Raw genomic sequence first — 20726 nt, 5'->3', positions numbered from 1 at the left:
TAAGGTATGTTAAAATTCAAGTAATTTTATAAATTGAACCTCAAATTGAACCTAAAATGTCATTCAAACAGATAAGCTCTATGTATACATTTCTCTAAGTATTTCTAAGTTCAGAGGAAGGCTATGTTTAAAACAGGCATCAAAAATCCTGTTTGTTTGTGTGTATGTTTGTTTAATATTCATTTGTGCAGTCAAAATCACGTGGAATAAGCAGTCAAATTTTTGGTCACAAAATCGTTCAACAAAATGCCTTGAGTCAGATCGGGAAGGACCTTACCTAAGTAATAAAGCAAATTTGTCCATTTGCAATCAAATAAAAACACCAAACAAACATTCTAAATGTTGAGATTTTCGAGCTTGAGATGCTTGAGTTTAGCTACTATGACTGTATTTAAAGGAATACTAAATAAGTATAGATATATAACTATAAACCAGTAACTTACTCCTGGTTTCCCGTTCTCAGGTTGACTTGAAGTCTGATGAAAAAGATGAGGAGATTCTTTACAAGCAGAGGGCAAAACTGTTCAGATGGGATCGTGATTTGTGCCAGTGGAAAGAGTGTGGAGTTGGTGATCTGAAGATCCTCTTCCACCCATTGAAAAAGATTTACCGTGTCCTGATGCGGTGTGAACATATGTTAAATGTGTACGCTAACCATACCATCACCAAGGACATCGAGCTGAAACCCATGAACACATCTGCTAATGCTAATGGTTTGGGTGGCTAATGACTATGCAGGTTAGAACACTCTAAGATGTTATGCTATTTTTCAACTATATTTTTCTTCAGTTTGTTTGAATTTTAAAAGTCTACCTTCTAAAGAATTTATACAAAATTTGCTCTTTTTACCCAACAGAGGTCGATGCCAAGGTGAAGCAGTTTGCTGCCAAATTCAAGACCCCCGAACACTCTGAATCCTTCAGAAAACCTTTACAGATTGTCAGAGATGCATGTCTCAAGTGAACTCAGCCCACTCCACTAAAGTCATGGAACTTTCTAGCACAAGAAACCCAGTGGTATTTTTCACTATAGCTATTGATGATGAACCAATCGGCAAGATCACAATGGAGCTTTTTGCCAATGTTGTCCCTAAAACTGCAGAAAACTTCAGAGCTTTGTGCACTGGAGAGAAAGGATTTGTCTATCGGAATTCCATTTTTCACAGGACCATTCCTAATTTTATGTGTCAGGTAAACTTTCATTTGGTATTCTAGTCAAGAGTGTCAAACTCATTTTATTACACAAGTACAGTGTCAAGTGGGCTGGGACCAAAAAATCAGTTAGTTGATCAATACCATATCAACAACTTTTCTTGTGTGTTAAATGTGTTAATTTAGCACATTTATCTGAATACAAAGAACATATAAGGGTTGCTGTCACATCCCAAGATGTAAAGGAGTTGAGTACGGAAGCAAATGCAGGTAAAGATGTTTTATTAAAGGAGGCAGGCAGACAAATCCAAAAAGTGAAACAGAGGTGTAGTCGGAAACAGGCTATGGGTCAGGCGATTGGCAAACAGGCATAAACTGGGGTAGGCAGGAATCAAAAGTGAGGTCACAAGAAACGAGGTCAAAACACAAAACATTAAACACGAACAGGAAAACGAGAGGCGGGAAACAACAGCATGGTATTGAGGACTAATCTATGTTAAACTAAACTATCTATCGAGGTAACTTACCTAACGTAATACTCCGCGCCATATACTGGGAGGCGAGTGGTATATATAACAAACATAATCAGCGTTAAGTGCTGACAGCTGAAACCAATGAAGACACACCCTCGAACAACAACCAATGACAAAACAGGGAGGAGACAGAACAGAAACAAAACAAATGCACGTGTCCACAGTAAACAATGTAACAGTTATCAACTCGCGCACTTGGCTCGTGCACGTGCACACACTCCGGCTCTCCAAGCGCTCTGCAAGCTGCAGTGCTGTCTAAAGGGGAGATCGTGACAGTTGCCAAGTGATGCAACTAAAATATTCTAGAATCTTATCTTCCAGAAATCATACGGTAAGTTCAAATTCCCACAATGCCATAATCATATATGGCCAGGAGTCTAAGAGAGCAAAAATCATCACTCAAAAATGTCCTTACACTCGTCCGTGAAACACAGCAACACTATGTATGAGGAAGATGGTAGATAGCACTTTTTCCTCTTAGTGTGTTATACTGCCCCAAAAGATTTGGTTGGCTGGATTCACAAGTTTCAGAGGGAGCATATGTTAGTCTTCACCCTCCCTGGTTGGCAACTGTTGAATTGGCCAAGACTAAATTGGGGAAATATATCAAAATTCATTTTTGTTTGACATATTCCTTTGTTCTGTATTAAGATTTTTTAAGCTGAACAAGACACCTCTCTTGGTCTCTCTCTCTCTCTCTCTCTCTCTCTCTCTCTCTCTCTGTGTCTCTTCACTTTGTGACTTTCATTTTGTTTGCAACATTTATTCAAGACTATTTGAAATGTAAGCATTTCTATTCTGATTAATAAAAACAGGGATGTTAAATAATAGACCGTTTCACTCATCTTTTTTCAAGTTGCTGAACCTTTTAAGTAAATTGAACAAGCCATTATATATCATTTTATTTCATCAATCTTTTGTGTTTTTTAGGGTGGTGATATAACCAAACAGGATGGCTCGGGTGGAAAGTCTATCTACGGGTACAATTTTGAGGACGAGAACTTTGACTTGCACCATACAGGACCAGGTATACTGTCCATGGCTAATCGTGGCAGATACACAAACAACTCTCAGTTTTTCATCACGTTGAAGAAAGCTGAGCATTTGGACTTCATATATGTGGCTTTCGCCGTGGTCACAGATGGCATGGATGTGGTGAAGCAAATGGGAGAGCTGGGTTCTAGGAAAGGCATACCGAGCAAAAAGATCACAGTTGTAGACTGTGGACAGCTGTAGTTCTCTTCTTCATACAATAAGTACATTTGTGAAAGTTTTTCATGTTCTGCTTGGTTTTACTTTCTTTGGTCATGAGTTAGGGTTAAGGTTGTCCTTATTATGCATTTGACAGAAGGGCAACCAAAGGTCAAAGACCTAATTCTAGTTTTGTGGAGTGATTTTTTTTCCCCCAAATGAAACATGATGGCACTAATGACAGACTCGACCTGCCTAAAGCTGTGTGAATTGTGGTCAGTCACTGACCTACAGAGAATAACCAATGTACTGATGTGTTTCATGAAGTAACGTCATGATAAATTGGCATGTTTGTTTAAACAAGCTGTTATGGAGATGATGCAAAATAATTTCATTAATATAAGCCTATAACTTCTATAACTATAAAAAAAAACTATAACTTTTAAGCAAACTGCAGGGGGGTTATTGGGCTGTATGGTAAAACATGGTGTGGCAGGTTTTAATCATTTACACAGGTAGATTAAACCGGAAACAAATTTGGGTTGTTGCCAAGGCGATATAAGGGACATTACTGTGCACCATTATGGTATCATTGAGGCATCAATAATTTTTGAAAATCAGCTTGTTTGGTAACAGGGTCGCTAGTAACAGGATTGAAGATCCAGGCTAATATTGGCCATTATTCAGTAAAGGATGCTAACTTTAGAACCATGTGTTGATTTCAACATCATGACAAACACATTTTTACAATAAATAAAGAAGTTCTTTAAATGAATATTCTTTGTAGCTGCAATCTTAAAAACAGTGTCGAGTTGCTGAGCCGGAAGAAGTCAAGCAATGCTGATGTTATTTGATAAATATTTCGTATAGTTGAGGGGGGGATATACTTTTCTCTTGGCCATGCTGTTAGACAGTGTCATTTTATACAATAGTTTACAAATGAAATAAAAGTAAAACCAAGAAATAAGAAATATTTCAAATATATGTTTAAACCACAGGTGATTGCATTAAGACTGCACAGGAAGCCCTGCTTCCCCTAAAATGTCATTAAAATGCAGCAATGAAATCTAATCCCTATATTATTCAGCACTCTATTTATGCTCATTGGACAAAGGGGCTTTTAATATGTTCTGTTGGGTCGCACTAGCAGTCCCTGGGCATGAATGGGAGTGTGGGCAAATGGCTTTTACATTAAACAACGTATCTCAACATTTATTTGACAGTGCGCTCTTCACTGATTGGTAGATCTCTGAAAAGGGTGCAACTTTGTAACCAAATGCCAATCACTGAAACAGTACTGAAGATGACTGACATCTCAGACATGTCAGTGCCAGTCAGCTGTTCATCTGCGTGCTGTATTTTATATATGACTAGTATAGCTTGTTATTTAATCTTTGTAATTGGTAAATAAATTGTAAGTATAAAGTTATGTTTTTGAGGAAAGCCTGAGAATTAAACAGGAGGCCAGTACAACAGATAAAACTAAACACACACACACACACACACACACACACAGACACACACACACACACACACACACACACACACACACGCACACGCACACACACACACAGATATATACACAGATATATACAAGTGTATATATATATATATATATATATATATATATATATATATATATATATATATATATATATATAGACAGATATATATCTCTGTTGTACTTCAGTAATTGACAGCTGTGCCAATGGTTTACTGTCTTTTGTTTTTATTAGAACTGCTCCTACATTACATGATTATAAATAAATAAAAAAAACATATCTCTTTTCTTTGGCTTATAATCAATATTGACTTATTGTGGTGCCATGCCAAATTTAATAAATCGCAATACTAAAACTTGTCTCTTGAAAACTTGGCGTTTTTCAATGAATGTTTTGAGTGAATGAAACAATGACTTACTCGAAATATCTAATAGGACATTCACTGGCGCCACCTACTGGTGGAAATGTGTAACTTATGGAAAGTTAGAATATTCAAAAGCAGTCACGTGGTTGGGCACCGAAAAGAAAGTTCGGCCGTCATGGATCACGTGGTTTTATTTTTGGCGGCAAAAAAACGAGAGAAAAAGAAAGGATACAGTGTTTCAAAGCAAGGTGTGTGTGGTGTTTTATTTTATAGGCGCGCGCTTCCGAGCGTCAGGATCAAGTGTGACATCACTAGGTAATACACTAGGTCTTCATGTGCAGGAGTATTATAATCATTATATCACTCTTTTTTGTTTGTTTGTTTGTTTGTTTGTTTATTTTGTGCATTTTAAAACAATTGACTCTTTTCCCTTCAGACACACGCGGCTTTTACAGACTGAACCAGGAAGTGTGAGCTGCTGTAAGTGACTGTGTGAGTTTATTTTTCAGTAAAATGGCAGAAGCGAATATTTTAGGACTTCAGGATCAGTTCAGCTGTCCAATCTGTCTGGATCTACTCAAGGATCCAGTGACTATTCTCTGTGGACACACTTCCTGTATGGTGTGTATTAATGGCTGCTGGGATCAGGAGGATCCGAAGGGAGTCTATAGCTGTCCTCAGTGTAGACAAACCTTCAATCCAAGACCTGTTGTGGGTAAAAACACTGTTCTGGCAGAAGTAGTGGAGACACTGAAGAAGACGGGACTCCAAGCTACACGTCCTGCTCACTGTTCAGCTGGACCTGAAGATGTGGAGTGTGATTCCTGCACTGGGAGAAAATCCAAAGCCATCAAGTCCTGTCTGGTGTGTCTGGCCTCTTTCTGTGAAACTCACCTCCAGCCTCACTATGAATCTCCTGCCTTTAAGAAGCACAAGCTGGTGGAAGCCTCCAGACGACTCCAGGAGCAGATCTGCTCTCAGCATGACAAACTGCTGGAGGTTTACTGTCGCACTGATCAGCAGTGTATCTGTGTTTTGTGTATGTTACATAAACATAAAGGACATGGTACAGTATCAGTTGCAGCAGGACGAGCTGAGAAACAGGTAACAATATCTTACAACTCTCTTCTACAACTAATCTGGGGAAATATCAGTGTCAAAAGTGTATATTTTTAAAATACATTTAGCCTATAGAATAGAATTCTTTCAGGTGGTACAGTAGATAGTGTTGTTGTCACACAGGTTCAGCGTCGCAGGTTTAATCCTGAGATTGGGTTCACACGTCTGTTCAGGTTGGGGCAAAAGTGTGATCTCTATGACTTTAACCGTGGCATGTTTGTTGGTGGGTTTGAGTACTTCAGAAACTGCTGATCTCCTGGGATTTTCACACAATAGTCTGCAGTGTTCAATCAGAATGGTACGAAAAGCAAAAAAAAACATCCTGTGTAGAGGGTCTGCAGGCTGAAACACATAATTGATGAGAGATCAGAGGAGATCTGATCTGAGCTGACAGGATGGATATGGTAGCTCAAATAAGCACTCTTTACAACTTTAGTGTGCAGAAAACCATCTCAGGATACACAACACATCGAACCTTGAGGTGTATAGGCTACAGCAGTAGAAGACCACATCAGGTTCCACTTCTGTCAGCCAAGAACAGGAATCTGAGGCTATCATGGGTACAATTGTATTATATCCATATTATAGTTACGATATCCTTACTAACAGCTCGAACCAATCGGGCCATTTTTCTCTGAACTCTCTTATGAACAGGCATTTCCACCCACAGAACTGTCACTCACTCAGTGTTTGTGTTATTCGCACCATTCTGTGTAAACTCTAGAGATTGTGTATGAAAATCCAAGGAGATCAGCAGTTTATTAAATACTCAAACCAGGTAATTAATTAACTTCATGAATGTTCTAATAGCTCCTACATCAGGTTTGCAAGCATTACTGACCTCATTTTAATCGAATGTTGCTGAATGTCTTGTTGCTACACAGAAGAAGTTGTTGGAGATGCAGGGAAATTACAAACAGAGAATCCAGGAAAGAGTGAAGGAGCTTCAGGAGCTAACAAAGGCTGTGGAGTCTCACAAGGTGAGTTTCAAGAACATCATGTGGATGCTGGAAATGCTGTTTCATCATCAGCCACTCTTTGTCTAGTGAGGAAAATCAGTCTCATTGTCTGGGGTTCCAGGAAAATAGCTGATTAAGAAACATGCTCTAACTTTGTGTCTCCTAACAGGGCTCTGCCCAAACAGCAGTGCAGGAAAGTGAGAGGATCTTTACTGAGTTGATCAAAACCATTGAGAAAAGACTCGATGAGGTGACAGCACGGATCAGAGCTCAGGAGAAAGCTGCAGTGAGTCGAGCTGAAAACGTCATGAAGCAACTGGAGCAGGAGATTGCAGAGCTGAAGAGGAGAGACGCTAAGATGGAGGAGCTTTCACACACAGAGGATCCCATTTATTTCCTCCAGGTAACAGAATTGAGACCGTAATCACATAATGTACATGTTCACCGGCTAAAATGTGCATGACAGTTATAATATTGGATCTAATTTTTGACAAATCTGCAATACGTGGACACAGTCAGGAAAAATGGAGTTAATCAATGCAGATAAATTGGATTATACAAGCCTTCTGAATCCATCCAAATGAAAAGGCTTGTTTGTTCTCATTTGTGTGGTGTGTGTGCAACTCCATATGAAAAGTAGGACTTTCAAAAATTTGACGAGTTAACATTTCACTGATGATGTGTCCTAGCCAGTGATGTACATACGTGGAACGTATATACGAGTGGGGAACATGGCACCATTTACTTCGATTGTGTGGTTCTGGTGGAAATGTCATCTTTCTGAGTGACCATTTTGACACAGCAGTGCAGAGGGAGGAGATACCACAGACACACAGGAATCATCACACTGCTGATCAAGAAGCATGGGAGAGAAAGGAGATCTTGTTGTTCAGTGGTTAGACCTTGCCATAAGACACAAAATCATGTCCCTTGGAATACATACCACTTCCTGAGTTACTACAGCATCTTTAGCCTTAAGTTATTCCTGGGTCCTCCACTTCAAAGTGAAGAAGGGCATCATTAGAGGGTGCACAATCCTCTTCAGCCTTGCTAAAAACATATAGGTCAGGGCAGCTGAGGTTGAGTGCGCCGCCCCCTTGACGACACCGTCACACGTTTTATTAGAAAACTACAAACATTTGTATTCTGATGTGTACAAGAGTAATTCCATGACGCATGTCTATCAAACTCCATACTTGGCTTCGGTTTCTTTTTCTTTTCATCATCACTCTGATTCTTTGTCTCTCTGTAGAATTTCCGTTCTGTCTCGGCTCCTCTTGGGTGTGCAGACTTACCCGCCGTCACAGTGAATTCTCACCACACTTTTGAGGATGTGATAAAGTCTGTGTCTCAAGTGAGAGAGAAGATAGAAAAACACTGTAAAGAGGAGATTGAGAAGATTTCAAGTGAATGTAAGCTATAGCTCCTAATATTATTATTGCCTTCGATACAGTGGTGCTTGAAAGTTTGTGAACCCTTAGAATATAGAATTTTTCTATATATCTGCATAAATATGACCTAAAACGTCAGATTTTCAGAAGTCCTAAAAATGAACAAAGAGAACCCAATTAGACAAAAATATTATACTCTGTTACTTATTTATTGAGGAAAATGATCCAATGTTAGATATCTGTGAGTGGGAAAAGTATGTGAACCTTTGTTTTCAGTGTCTAGTGTGACCCCACTTTGCAGCAATAACTGCAGCTAAACATTACCGGTAACTGTTGATCAGTCCTGCACATCGGCTTGGAGGAGTTTTATTCCGTTCCTCAGTGCAGAACAGATTCAACTCTGGGATGTTGTTGTGTTTCATCACATGAACTGATTGCTTCAGGTCTTTCCACATTTCTGTTGGATTAAGGTCAGGACTTTGACTCGGCCTTTCCAAAACATTCACTTTATTCTTCTTTAAGCGTTCTCTGATAGAACGACTCGTGTGTTTAAGATCGTTATCTTGCATGACCCACTTTCTCTTCAGATTCACTTCACAGACAGATGTCCTGACGTTTTCCTTTAGAATTCGCTGTTATAATTCAGAATTCATTGTTCCATCAATGAGTGCAAGCCTTCCTAGCCCAGATGCAGCAAAACAGGCCGAAACCATGATACTACCACCACCATGTTTCACAGGTGGGATACGGTTCTTGCGCTGGAATGTAGTTTCCTTTCTCCAAATATAATGCTTCATCAGTCCACAAAACATTTTTCCAACAGCCTTCTGGCTCGTCCACGTGATCTTTAGCAAACTGCAGAAGGGCAGCAATGTTTTTTGTGGAGAGCAGTGATGTTCTCCTTGTAACTCTGCCATGCACACCATGGTTGTTCAGTGTTCTCCTGATGGTGGTCTCATGAACATGAACATTAGCCAATGCTGGAGAGGCCTTTAGTTGCTTAGAAGTCACCCTGGCTCCTTTTTGACCTTTTGGACTATTACACGTCTTGCTCTTGGAGTGATCTTTGTTGGTCTCCGCTCCTGGGGAGGGGAACACTGGTCTTAAATTTCCTCCATTTGTACACAACCTGTCTGACTGTGGATCGGTGGAGTCCAAACTCTTTAGAGATGATTCTGTAACCTTTCGCAGCCTAATGAGCTTCAACAACTCTTTTTCTGAGGTCCTCAGAAATCTCCTTGTTTATGCCATGATACACTTCCACAGACATGCGTTGTGAAGATCAGACTCTGATAGATCCCTGTTCTTTAAATATAACAGGACACTCACTCACTCACACCTGATCATCACCCCACTGATTACAAACACCTGACTCTAATCTCACCTTCAAATTAAACTGCGAATCCTAGACGTTCACATACTTTTTCCACTCACACGTGTAATATCGGATCATTTCCTTAATAAATAAATGACTAAGTATAATGTTTTAGTCTCCTTTGTTTGAGTTCTCTTTGTCTGCTTTTAGGACTTGTGTGAAAATCTGATGTTTTAGCTTCCATTTATGCAGAAATATAGAAAATTCTAAAGCGTTCACAAACTTTCAAGCACTAGTGTAAGATGTAGGCATGCAGGTTGTACAGTGCTACCCTGGTGGCTCTAAGATTATCTGTACTTGCTGTCTAACTTCTGTACATTAACCTGTAGCACCAGTACAAGAGTAACAAAGCTAACTTTGGTTGATTGAGTGCATTTGTGGTGCAGTTGCCTTAAAAACTACTGTTTCTGTTCATTGGTCTGTTTGTGACTAACTGCACCTCTAACTGTGTTTCTCTAGTCAAGAAAATTCGGCTTATTCCTCCACAAAACAGAGAAGAGTTCCTAGACTGTAAGTGTCTCCAATAAACACACACGAGGAATATTTTATTTTATATATGTGTATGTATATGAAAGAAAGAAAGCTGGTTAGCTTCAGTGAGCAATCCTGTCAGACAAATAAAAAAAAAAAAATTAAAAAAACAGTTGTCACAGAAGCTTGTGCAGAGGGTTGCCAGGTTTCAGCAAAATTCCCACCCCCAAATATAACTAAAAAACACAGGAAGATTTCCAACTAGCCAAACATGTTCTGACATAGAAAAAGATTGACCTGTAAACAAGTTAACAGTGACGTGCCTTTCTGACTTGCAGTGTAGGTCTGTATATGTATATATACACATACAGTTCCCTCCACTAATATTGGCACCCTTGGTAAATATGAGCAAAGGAGGCTGTGAAAAATTGTCCTTATTGTTTAGACATTTGATCTTTTGTTCAAAAAATTCACAAAAATACTCTGCTCTCATGGACACAGGTTTATCCAAAAATCTGTTAAATGTAGGTGTGCAACAATTATTGGCAGCCTTATGAATTCATATGAGAAAAATATATTTGAAGTATATTCCCATTCATATTGGACATTTTTTACTACACCTGGGTGACTAGGAACAGGAAATCCTGTTTCACAAGGCTATAAATATGAGGTAACACATATGCCAAATTTCCTTAGTCATTCAGAACAACGGGTAAGAGCAAGGAATATAGCTGTGATGTGCGACAAAAGGTTGTTAAGCTTTAGACAATGGGAAGTGGCTATATGAACATAGCACAAGCATTGAAAATTTCCACCATCAGGGCAATGATTAAGACATTCCGGTCAACTGGAAATGTGACGAATCAACCTTTTTCACAGACTTCTTTGCTCATATTTATCAAGGGTGCCAATGTTAGTGGAGGGCACTGTGTATGTGTGTCTGTGTACATATGTATGTGTGTGTGTGTGTGTGTGATATATATATATATATATATATATATATATATATATATATATATATATATATATCACAAAAGTGAGTACACCCCTCACATTTTTGTAAATGTGATATCTTTTGTATCTTTTCATGTGACAACACTGAAGAAATGACACTGTGCTACAGTGTAAAGTAGTGAGTGTACAGCTTGTGTAACAGTGTAAATTTGCCGTCCCCTCAAAATAACTCAACACACAGCCATTAATGTCTAAACCACTGGCAACAAAAGTGAGTACACCCCTAAGTGAAAATGTCCAAATTGGGCCCAAAGTGTCAATATTTTGTGTGGCCACCATTATTTTCCAGCACTGCCTTAACCCTCTTGGGCGTGGAGTTCACCAGAGCTTCACAGGTTGCCACTGGAGTCCTCTTCCACTCCTCCATGACGACATCACGGAGCTGGTGGATGTTAGAGACCTTGTGCTCATCCACCTTCCGTTTGAGGATGCCCCACAGATGCTCAATAGGATTTAGTCCATCACCCTCACTTTTTTGAGATACTGTGTATGTGTGTGTGTGTGTATATATATATATATATATATATATATATATATATATATATATATATATATATATATATATATATATATATATATATATATAATATATATAATATATATATATATATATATATATATATATATATATATATATAATATATATATATATATATATATAATATATATATATTACACACATACACACAGTAAAAAATATTATTAGACAGCTATCGTTGTCAACTGTAGCCTATGTAACAGGGCGTCTTGTTCAGGGGTTTAATAGTTATGGTCCACAAATTGCTATTTGTTGTTAGAACTTGTGAATGGAAAAGAAAAAGAGAAAGAGAAACTGATGTACACACACACACAAATATACTGTACAGATTATTGTATGAAATTATTGTTAAATTCTGGAATTTCCTTTATTAAATGTAAGTGATTTAATGTGTTTTTTTGTTTTTTCCATGATCAGATTACTGTCAGTTCACACTGGATCCCAACACAGCAGGGTATCCCCTCCGTCTGTCTGATGGAAACACAGTCGTGACCTCGTCATCAGGGTCATATTATGATCCTTCAGTTGGTCATCAAGTGATGTGTAGTGAGAGTGTGCATGGATGCTGTTACTGGGAGGTGGAGAGGACTGGGAATAATGAGGTTTCTATTGCGGTGTCCTATAAATACCTCGACTGGAAGGGAAGTGGTAAGGAGTGTGAGTTTGGACGCAATGATAAGTCCTGGAATTTGCTGTGCTACTCCACTCATTGCTCATTCCTGCACAACAACCAAGAAACTCAAATCTCCATGAGCCCCAGCCCCTCTAGAATAGGAGTGTTTGTGGATTACAAGGCAGGAACTCTGTCTTTCTACAGCGTCTCTAACGATAAGCTCCTCCACAAAATCAAGAATAAATTCACTCGGCCTCTTTACCCTGGGTTTAGCCTCAAATCCTATTCCACTGTAAAACTATGCCATACAAAATAGAGATCTTTGGAAGCTAAAACCCTGTAAGGTACACGTTACAGTGCTGGTCAGTAAATAAAACTTCAGGATGTGCTGTTACAGGAAAATAATCAACTTATGGTGGTAAAAGTAAGTCATGTTGGGTTCAACCTGTAACAGCACGTCCTGAAGTTTTATTTATTCTTAATACAAAGGCAGCCTGCCAATGCTAAGTTATTGTTGTTGTTGTTATTGTTATTATTATTATTATTATTATTATTATTATTATTATTATTATTAAGGACCAATGTGTTATCATTTGATCTGTTTCTACTTGCATTTGAGTTGTGAAATGCCCTCAAAACAAACTAGTTCCTGTTCTCACTTGTTATAGCAGCTATAAAAAAATATTCAGTCTTTAGAATAAGAGTGTGTGAAACAATCGTATCCTCTACATGATCATATGTGTGTGGTCCTTCCTTTACGGTCTCTGTTTTAGTAGCCTTTACCCTTCCTGGAATGTCTGGGTTCAAACTGACTCCAAAGCAACTTCGACATCTCTGGAAAAAAATGTTATGCTAATCATATTTTTCAACCTTGAATCCTTCTGGCTTTTGCTGAATTTATTAGTTGAATTCATAAGCATGCACATCTTGTGTTCGAGTTTTCGAAATGCCTGTGCACATTTTGACCCAATCGGTCATGTCTGAGGTCATTTTGACCCCAACCTCTTTTTTGTGAAATAAATAAATGAATAAAAAAAAAATGTATAAAGCCAAGTTTTAGTCTGGCGGATCAGTGCTACATTTAAATGCAGATTGAAACAAAATAATAGTAACATTTTGAATCGGAGTATTTTATTATATGTTAAAATATCTGAGGTCAGTTATGACACCACACATTAAAGTCAGTCCTGTAATTTGCGCATAACAGGGTCACACAGAAGCAAGCGCAATTTGAGTTCTAAACAAATCCGTGTCCGATTTATAAAACACAAAACGGGCAGTAATTTGAGCACAAATGATGAATCAGCTTCAGCTGCGTGACAAGCTCCCGCCCACTAGTCACTAATTTACATGCCGTATGCAGATGACACGCCCCAATTATCCTCATGTACGTCTAATGAACACAAAACACTCCCTAATTTAACGTTAGTTAATGTTGGTGGCATGTCGGTTCAGGGTGTAGAGTTGCACCTCATAGCGCAGGGGTCACTGGTTCAGTCCTGGGCTGATGTTTTAATGTTGTTTATAAATAAAATTTACTTCACTAAATGTACTTACTAAATGTCCATTAAATAGATCACTCTAGCATCATTTTTTGATTTAAAAATGCAGTTAAAAAAAACTTTTAAATGCTGTGAATTTCCGGCATCCATCTACTGTTAGTATAGCCAAATTAACTAGAACATTACATAAATAGACTACACTCGACTTATACTAAGCATCGGGTGCTTAATATTACCGTAGAAAACAAGCTATTTGATTAGAACAGAAAAGATTTAGATGTACTTACCTCATTGCGCTTTATATTTCTTTCTCTTGACTTCCATTCATTTCAAATTGCAGTCATGGCATGAGTCTGGCAGACGACTGTGATCGGTTAAATGCAGAGTTCAACAACTCTGAAATTGTCTACTTTTTCCTGGGAACCTGGGATAATTGGTGTTTAGGATTCTGAATCATTAAAATTCTAAATCTTACCCCAAGCAAGTTAAAAGCTAAATGATTTCTTTTTTAAACCCTATATAAATGTACATTTATTAAATAAACCACAGGAAAAAAAAAATTAGATTTAATGGGACGTGTGTGTGTGTGTGTATACATATATATTTAAAATATACAAAATTCATATACAAGTACTAAACACATTTGTGAAAATGCTAAAAATTGTATAATAATTTTGGCAGTTATGTTGAATTTAATTGTCGGAAAAATATCGGACCACACTCACCACAGAATTGGTCCAAGGATACTTAACTTACATTTACAATTGAGAATATCTCAATTCAGATGTCACTTGCCACTGAACTCACTGAAATGTTTGAGTATCTGATTCTTTGTCACTTGCTAACGTGAACGTAGGATAATACAGATTAAAACAAGGCAAACAAATGAGTATATAAATACCCGGGGCGGGTGGGTCGACTGTGTAGCCAGAGCCCTTGTCCTCTCTTGATAAAGTTTTGGACGGAGCACATCAAATTTGCACCTGCAACAAAGTCACCAAGTCTTTGGCGAACACCCTGGCCGTGAGCCGTGGTGTTCTCCGCGTGTCTAAACTTTAAAACCATGCACAAAGTGAAGAGAACACAATGGTAACGGTCTTCAACACGTTTTATTGAATTACATAAGGAATATAATCACTAATACAGTTTACATATCCCTCGAAAGAACCACATTTACAAAACGGAGGCGAGTGTCTTGATTTCCTCCAGTGAACAATATTATTTCATACATACATATATATCTATATATGCATGTGTGTATGTAACACTAATGTTCTGTTGCATATTATATATAGATTGATTCTATGACTAGCTTTGGCAGTACAGATTTATTCATGCCATTATAGTAGTATGAATCAGAATTCTGAGATACAGTAAGAGACGATAAGAACAAAACAGATTTCAAGTACAAACCTGCGTGACTCGGCAGTACACTAAATGGACAGAGACCCACAGGAACAACACATCGACTGCCCACTGAAACGGGTACAAATCTAATTTAACTTCTAGCACACGTTTTATTAAACCCTTTTTTTGTTCAGCTTACATAATGCAAGTCTGGGGTGCCACTGTGGAATTAATGCAGAATTTGAACAGACAAGGTGCTGAAAAACAGGTGAATATTTGACACGATGTTAAGAATTTCACCGACGACATTCAAACATCTTTGTTAAAGAACGTCAGAACATAAATAACATTCTCACATCCCCGTATATCCATCCTGAAGACTTCATGGCATGTCTGTTTGGAATTAATTACCTATACACCGTCTAATAAAAAAAAATAATAAACAGACACTATTATTACTATTTAAACTTTAAGTAACAAACACACATTGCCACATTGCACGGTTACTGTATCGCAGAGAGGATGGTGTATTTTATCAAGCTCGTGATGTTAAATGGTTTCTGGAGCTATGATGTGTATGCATGAGAATTGTAAGTTTGTGTGTTCAGTTGGAAGGTTAAGTATGTCTCAGGATTTGCTAATCAGCCTGCCTGTAGACAGGGTTCATAGCCAGAATAAACACAGGCACATAGACAGAATAACGACTAGATGAGGTAAGGGCTTCGTTTCAACATCAGCAGTAGTGCTGATTATTGACAGCAAAAACACATGAACAAACACACTTCCAAAACTGACATACCATCAAACAAATCATGCACACCATGAATCAACACACAGAACACACACACACACACACACCAGAGTTGAAGTTAAGATCTCATGGTCTTGATCTGGTGTAAAGTTTTGGTCTGACTTTTTGGGGGAGATCTTGGGATCTTTGCTCAGAGTTTCATCTGGGTCTCAGTCTTATTACTCAGAAGTTTGGTCTGGATCTCAGGGTCTTTACTCTCAGTTTTGGTCTGGATCTTGGTCTCATTACACTAAATCTTTATGCGGATCTCAGTCTTATGACTGAATTTCCATCTAGGTCTCAGGCTTGGTTAGTACTAGTCTGGATCTCGGTCTCCTTACACAGAGTGTTGGTCTCTATTTTGGTCTCATTATTCTGAATTCTGGTCTGTATCTTGGTCTTCTCACTTCTCAGTTTTCATCCGGATCTCTGTTTCATTCATTTTGAATCTTGGTCTGGATTCATGTATCTCTATGTATCGAATATTGGTTTGAGCCTCAATCTGAATCCATCCATCCATCCTTATCCTACACAGGGTTACCTGGAGCCTATCCCAGGGATGGGGGGGGCACAAGGTAGGGGTGCCAACCCATTGCACAAACACACACATTCATGCACTACAGACGATTTGGAAATAACAATCAGCCTACAACGCACGTCTTTGGACTGAGGGAGGAAGCTGGAGTACCTGGGGAAAACCCCAAAGCATAGGGAGAACATGCAAACTCCATGCACACAGGGCTGGATTCGAACCCCCAACCCCAGAGGGGTTAACCACTAAGCCACCATACCCCCTGGCCTCAGTCTTACTAGAATTTTGACCTGGCTCTCTGTCTGAATAGGTGACATTATTTATAGTCTTGATACTTTGAATCTTGGTCTGGTTCTTTGGTATCATTACTCAGAGTCTTGGGCTGGATCTTGACCACTATACTCCAAATCTTGGTCTGGATGTTGATCTCACTATTTATCAAACAGCCCCACTACATCCAACTAACTACATGAATTACAGTGTAACTGAACATATACAGACAGAAGGCAAATGAAAGGAAAAACCAACACAGAATGTCTTAGTAAAGTGTTAGGTCACCATGAGCTGTCAGAAAGCGTCAATGCCCCATGGTATTGGTTCTACAAGTCTGTAGAATTGTTGTGAGATTCCCTCACTTCCCACAAATCTCTCATAGGTGTTCATTTGGGTTGGGGTCTGGTTACTGTAAAGGTCGAAACAGACAATGGACATCATTTTCTTCCTCATTAACCATTCAGTAAGCCTGTGGATTGGTCCCTACAGTCACTTGACATCACTGTTCCTGAGTGTGTTGTGACTCTGTGCCTTCCTTCAAAGTGACTTTTCCTCTTGGTTCAAAATTGCTCTCGATTTCCTCTTGATCCAAAAATAAAATCAAATGGGCACATTCTGCATTTTTATACCTGCCACGATGCATGTAGGAAAATAACTGTACCATACTTAATTGCTGGAAACCTCTGCAGTCGTTATGATTCTCCACTCATTTGTTCAGGTTTTATCTTTAACTTGTCACCCATTTGTGTCCATGTGAAATCCTTAACAACCAATAAATACAGTACAAAAAGTATTTGCCCTGATTTCTTATGCTTTTGTGTATATCTCGTACTAAATAGTTTCAGAAATTAAAACAAAATCTAAGATAAAACAAAGGCAGTCTGAGTAAACACAAAATACAGTTTTAAATAATAATGTTATTTATTGTTGCAAAAAAGTTATCCAATACCAACTGGGCCTGTGTGAAAATGTATTTGACACTGTAGTTATTAATTCCCCAAATCTATGAAACTGCATTGATAACGGGGTTCAGCTGGACTAGATGCAACCAGGCATGATTACTGCAAACCCTGTTCAATCACATCAACACTTAGATAGAACTTTATCAACAGCATGAAGGTGGTTAAAAGGTCTTACGGAGTAACACAGTATGCCAAAATTGAAAGAAATTCCAGAAATGATGAGTAAGAAGGTGAAAGCTATTTCAAAGGCTCTGTGACTCCAAAGAACCACAGTGAGAGCCGTCATCTCCAAATGGAAAAAACTCTGCACAGTAGTGAACCTTCCCAGAAGTGTCCGACCTTCCAAAATTCTTCAGCAACTACTCATCCAGCAAGTTACAAAAGAGACACTGTCACTGTTCATGGCTCCAGTATCAGAATGACACTGGGCAAAAATGGCATCCATGGAAGAGTGGTGAGGTGAAAACCACCGCTAACCCAGAAGAATGTTAAGCCTCGTTTGAATTTCACCAAAACACACCTTGATGATCTTCAAACCTTTTGGGAGAATGTTCTGAGTCGAAAGTGGAACTGTTTGGAAGACAGGTGTCCCGTTACATCTGGTGCAAACCAAACACAGAATTCCACAAAAAGATCATCATATCTACAGTCAAGCATGGTGGAGGCAGTGTGATGGTGTGGGGATGCGCTGCTGCTTCAGGGCCTGGGCAACTTGCAATAACTGATGAAACATGAATTCTGCTCTCTACCAGAAAATCCTAAAGGAGAATGTCCGGTGTTCAGTCCATGAATTGAAACTCAAGCGTGACTGGATTATGCAGCAAGACAACGATCCAAAGCATAATAATAAGTCCTAGTCCTAGAAGTAAGTGAAAGACTGACCTCCAGTTATCGGAAGCGTTTGGTTGCAGTTATTGCTGCTAAAGGTGGCACAAGCAGATTCTAAGTTTAAGAGGGCAGTTAGTTTTCACATTGGTGATAGGTGTTGGGTAACGTTTTTTGCTTCAATAAAAAACTGTATTGTGTGTTGACTCGGTTTACCTTTGTTTAATGTTGTATTTCGTTTGAAGATCTAAAACTATTTAGTATGAGATATACACAAAAGCAGAAGAAATCACGGCACTGTAGCTGCAAGATGGAGAACTAAAGCAAGCCATCCCTTTTATAAAAACATCTTGCCGAATATTTTTAATAGTGCTCAAAGGCACTACTGCAGAAATTGTAGATTAGTAACGTTTTATCCCCAGCCTTTACTTTCTAACCACTGATACGAGACGAGAAGGTTAACAGACCTAGAATTTTCTGCCAATTTTATTCCCTCTTTGCTTAATTAATCAAAAAAAGAATACCGCGAGTCGACCTGTCAGTTAGACATTCTTTCAGGCTAATGAAAAACATTCGTCTTCAGACGTTATGCTCGTGGACAGTGTGTTCACAAGACTGGTCTTAACTCCAACTCAGACACACGCACTATCTTACACGTTGACTTTCCGTTCGGGGGAGACTGTGATGTAAGCACACATACACACAGACTCTCGCTAAAAATATTATTCACATAGCAAGGTAGCAAGACCTGCACACACCTGAGCGGGCACACACGCATAAAAATATACTCTCGGAAACAAAACATGCACTACGAGGAGCCTCGCTGCTCTGATCAGAGATCAGGGAGCGCAGGATGGTCACTATGGATTTCACAGACTAGAGAAGAGTGAAGCCAAAAATCATGTGTGTATCATTGTGGGTAGGACTCGCTCCGAGTCCTGCTTGGCCAATCCAGATCGCAGGCACAGAGACACGGCACAGAACAAGCGTGGCTAATATGGACACTAGCACTGCAGGGGAATGTGCACACACAAGGCGGGCCTAGTAATGACTTGGGAGCAGTGAAGTTAAAGACTGGGACATGCAGGAAGCTGAAGCTCAGAGATCAGAGGGTTATGAGACGTAAGAGCTGAGGCGTGTGTGAGTGCTTGGTCCAGGATGAGGGGATCCCTCTGGACAGCTTACGGGACCTGTCTAGTAGGGGAAGGTGGGGGTCGGCGGCTGAAACGAGGTTGAATGAGGATAGAATATAGTGAGAAGGTGTGAGGGGGGAGGAAAAGAAAAAACAGAGGAGAGAATTAGTGGAAAGTAGTCAGCTGAAGCAGTAAAGATTTACAGTGAGATTATTTTCAGTTCACACGTACAGTATGTTAGTGAGTAAATTGGTTAAACGCCACAGGAAACAGTTTATAAATAGGACAATTATGATTTCTTCAATCAGTGCAACCTGAAACACACCAAAATGCATTTTTATAGCATTATACAAAGACCTTCACTTGAAATGCTCAGTTTCTGGTAAGGGAACTTTTTTTTTTTGTACATATTTGTTCCCTTAACCGTAAACAGGCATGACACATTTGTTGGCCAATGTAGCTAAGAAGTAATGGAAATTATGCTCACCCAAAACCTCTTGTGTAAATATTTGCCTCAAATCACAGACAGTAAATGAACAAAACTTGGACAACCAGAATCACGATTTCCCCGTTCCCTAATCAATCTGCTCGTAATCATTGTAAACGCTTGTGCTAGTAATAGGCGTCTGTTATTTATTTATTTATTTATTTATTTTTACATATACAGATATGATATGTTTCACTGGTGGCTCAGTAAATACTCTGGGTTATTAATCAGAAGGTCAGGGGTTCCAGCCCCAGCACCACCAAGCTGCCCCTATTGGGACCTTGAGCAAGGTCTTTAACCCTCTCCGTTCCATTCTGTGATACGAAAAGAAAACAATTTAACTGTGCTGTAACGTATGAGTGACATGTATGGCTTTCTTCTTGTGAATAATGGCTTGTGGTTTCTTCTGAATACAGACAATTCTCTGCTTAAATGCAGCCATTTGGACAAAATATTGAATTCTGATGCATTATACACTTTATATGCATGAAATGTTTGCTTCTTTTGACCTTCAATTTGTTCGTCACATGGTTGTGAGCCTTTCATATTAAACGAATGTGGTGAAAGCCAGAATATGAGCCAGGAGTAAATTACAGATATGGAAAACACATGTTCCCTAAAAGGGAGATTATGGAATATTTAAAAGTGTTAGCT

At 38.9% G+C, this 20726-nt stretch overlaps 2 protein-coding genes and 1 pseudogene across 2 annotated transcripts in view; 2 read left to right on the top strand and 1 right to left on the bottom strand.

The window, feature by feature from the left end:
• Nucleotides 1-498: 498 nt before the first annotated feature.
• Nucleotides 499-4412, top strand: LOC108268076 (peptidyl-prolyl cis-trans isomerase A-like; annotated as a pseudogene).
• A 514-nt stretch (nucleotides 4413-4926) lies between these two features.
• On the top strand, nucleotides 4927-12965 carry LOC108268074 (E3 ubiquitin/ISG15 ligase TRIM25). The gene is made up of 7 exons (XM_017472761.3): nucleotides 4927-5056; nucleotides 5178-5845; nucleotides 6745-6840; nucleotides 6989-7222; nucleotides 8072-8231; nucleotides 10045-10095; nucleotides 12026-12965. Exons 2-7 carry the CDS (start codon nucleotides 5255-5257, stop codon nucleotides 12535-12537), a joined length of 1644 nt encoding a protein of 547 aa, XP_017328250.1. The 5' UTR covers nucleotides 4927-5056; nucleotides 5178-5254; the 3' UTR covers nucleotides 12538-12965.
• A 1657-nt stretch (nucleotides 12966-14622) lies between these two features.
• The window catches only part of dnm3b (dynamin 3b), a 43181-nt gene continuing 37077 nt past the window's right edge, over nucleotides 14623-20726 (bottom strand). Inside the window, exon 21 of the mRNA XM_017473206.3 lies at nucleotides 14623-19673. Within this exon, the coding sequence (XP_017328695.1) occupies nucleotides 19634-19673 (40 nt within the window). The 3' untranslated portion in view covers nucleotides 14623-19633. The remainder of the gene's footprint in view (nucleotides 19674-20726) is intronic.

This window comes from Ictalurus punctatus, chromosome 7, assembly GCF_001660625.3.
Source record: "Ictalurus punctatus breed USDA103 chromosome 7, Coco_2.0, whole genome shotgun sequence".
NCBI classification, from domain to species: Eukaryota; Metazoa; Chordata; class Actinopteri; order Siluriformes; family Ictaluridae; genus Ictalurus; species Ictalurus punctatus.
Note: the sequence above shows the minus strand (reverse complement) of the source record. Positions and strands in the feature narration are given on the sequence as shown.

Coding starts and splice junctions, on each gene's coding strand:
- LOC108268074 (XM_017472761.3), top strand. CDS start 5,255: ATGGCAGAAGCGAATATTTTAGGACTTCAGGATCAGTTCAGCTGTCCA. Junction 6,841..6,988: donor AGGCTGTGGAGTCTCACAAG/GTGAGTTTCAAG, acceptor GTCTCCTAACAG/GGCTCTGCCCAAACAGCAGT. Junction 10,096..12,025: donor CAGAGAAGAGTTCCTAGACT/GTAAGTGTCTCC, acceptor TTCCATGATCAG/ATTACTGTCAGTTCACACTG.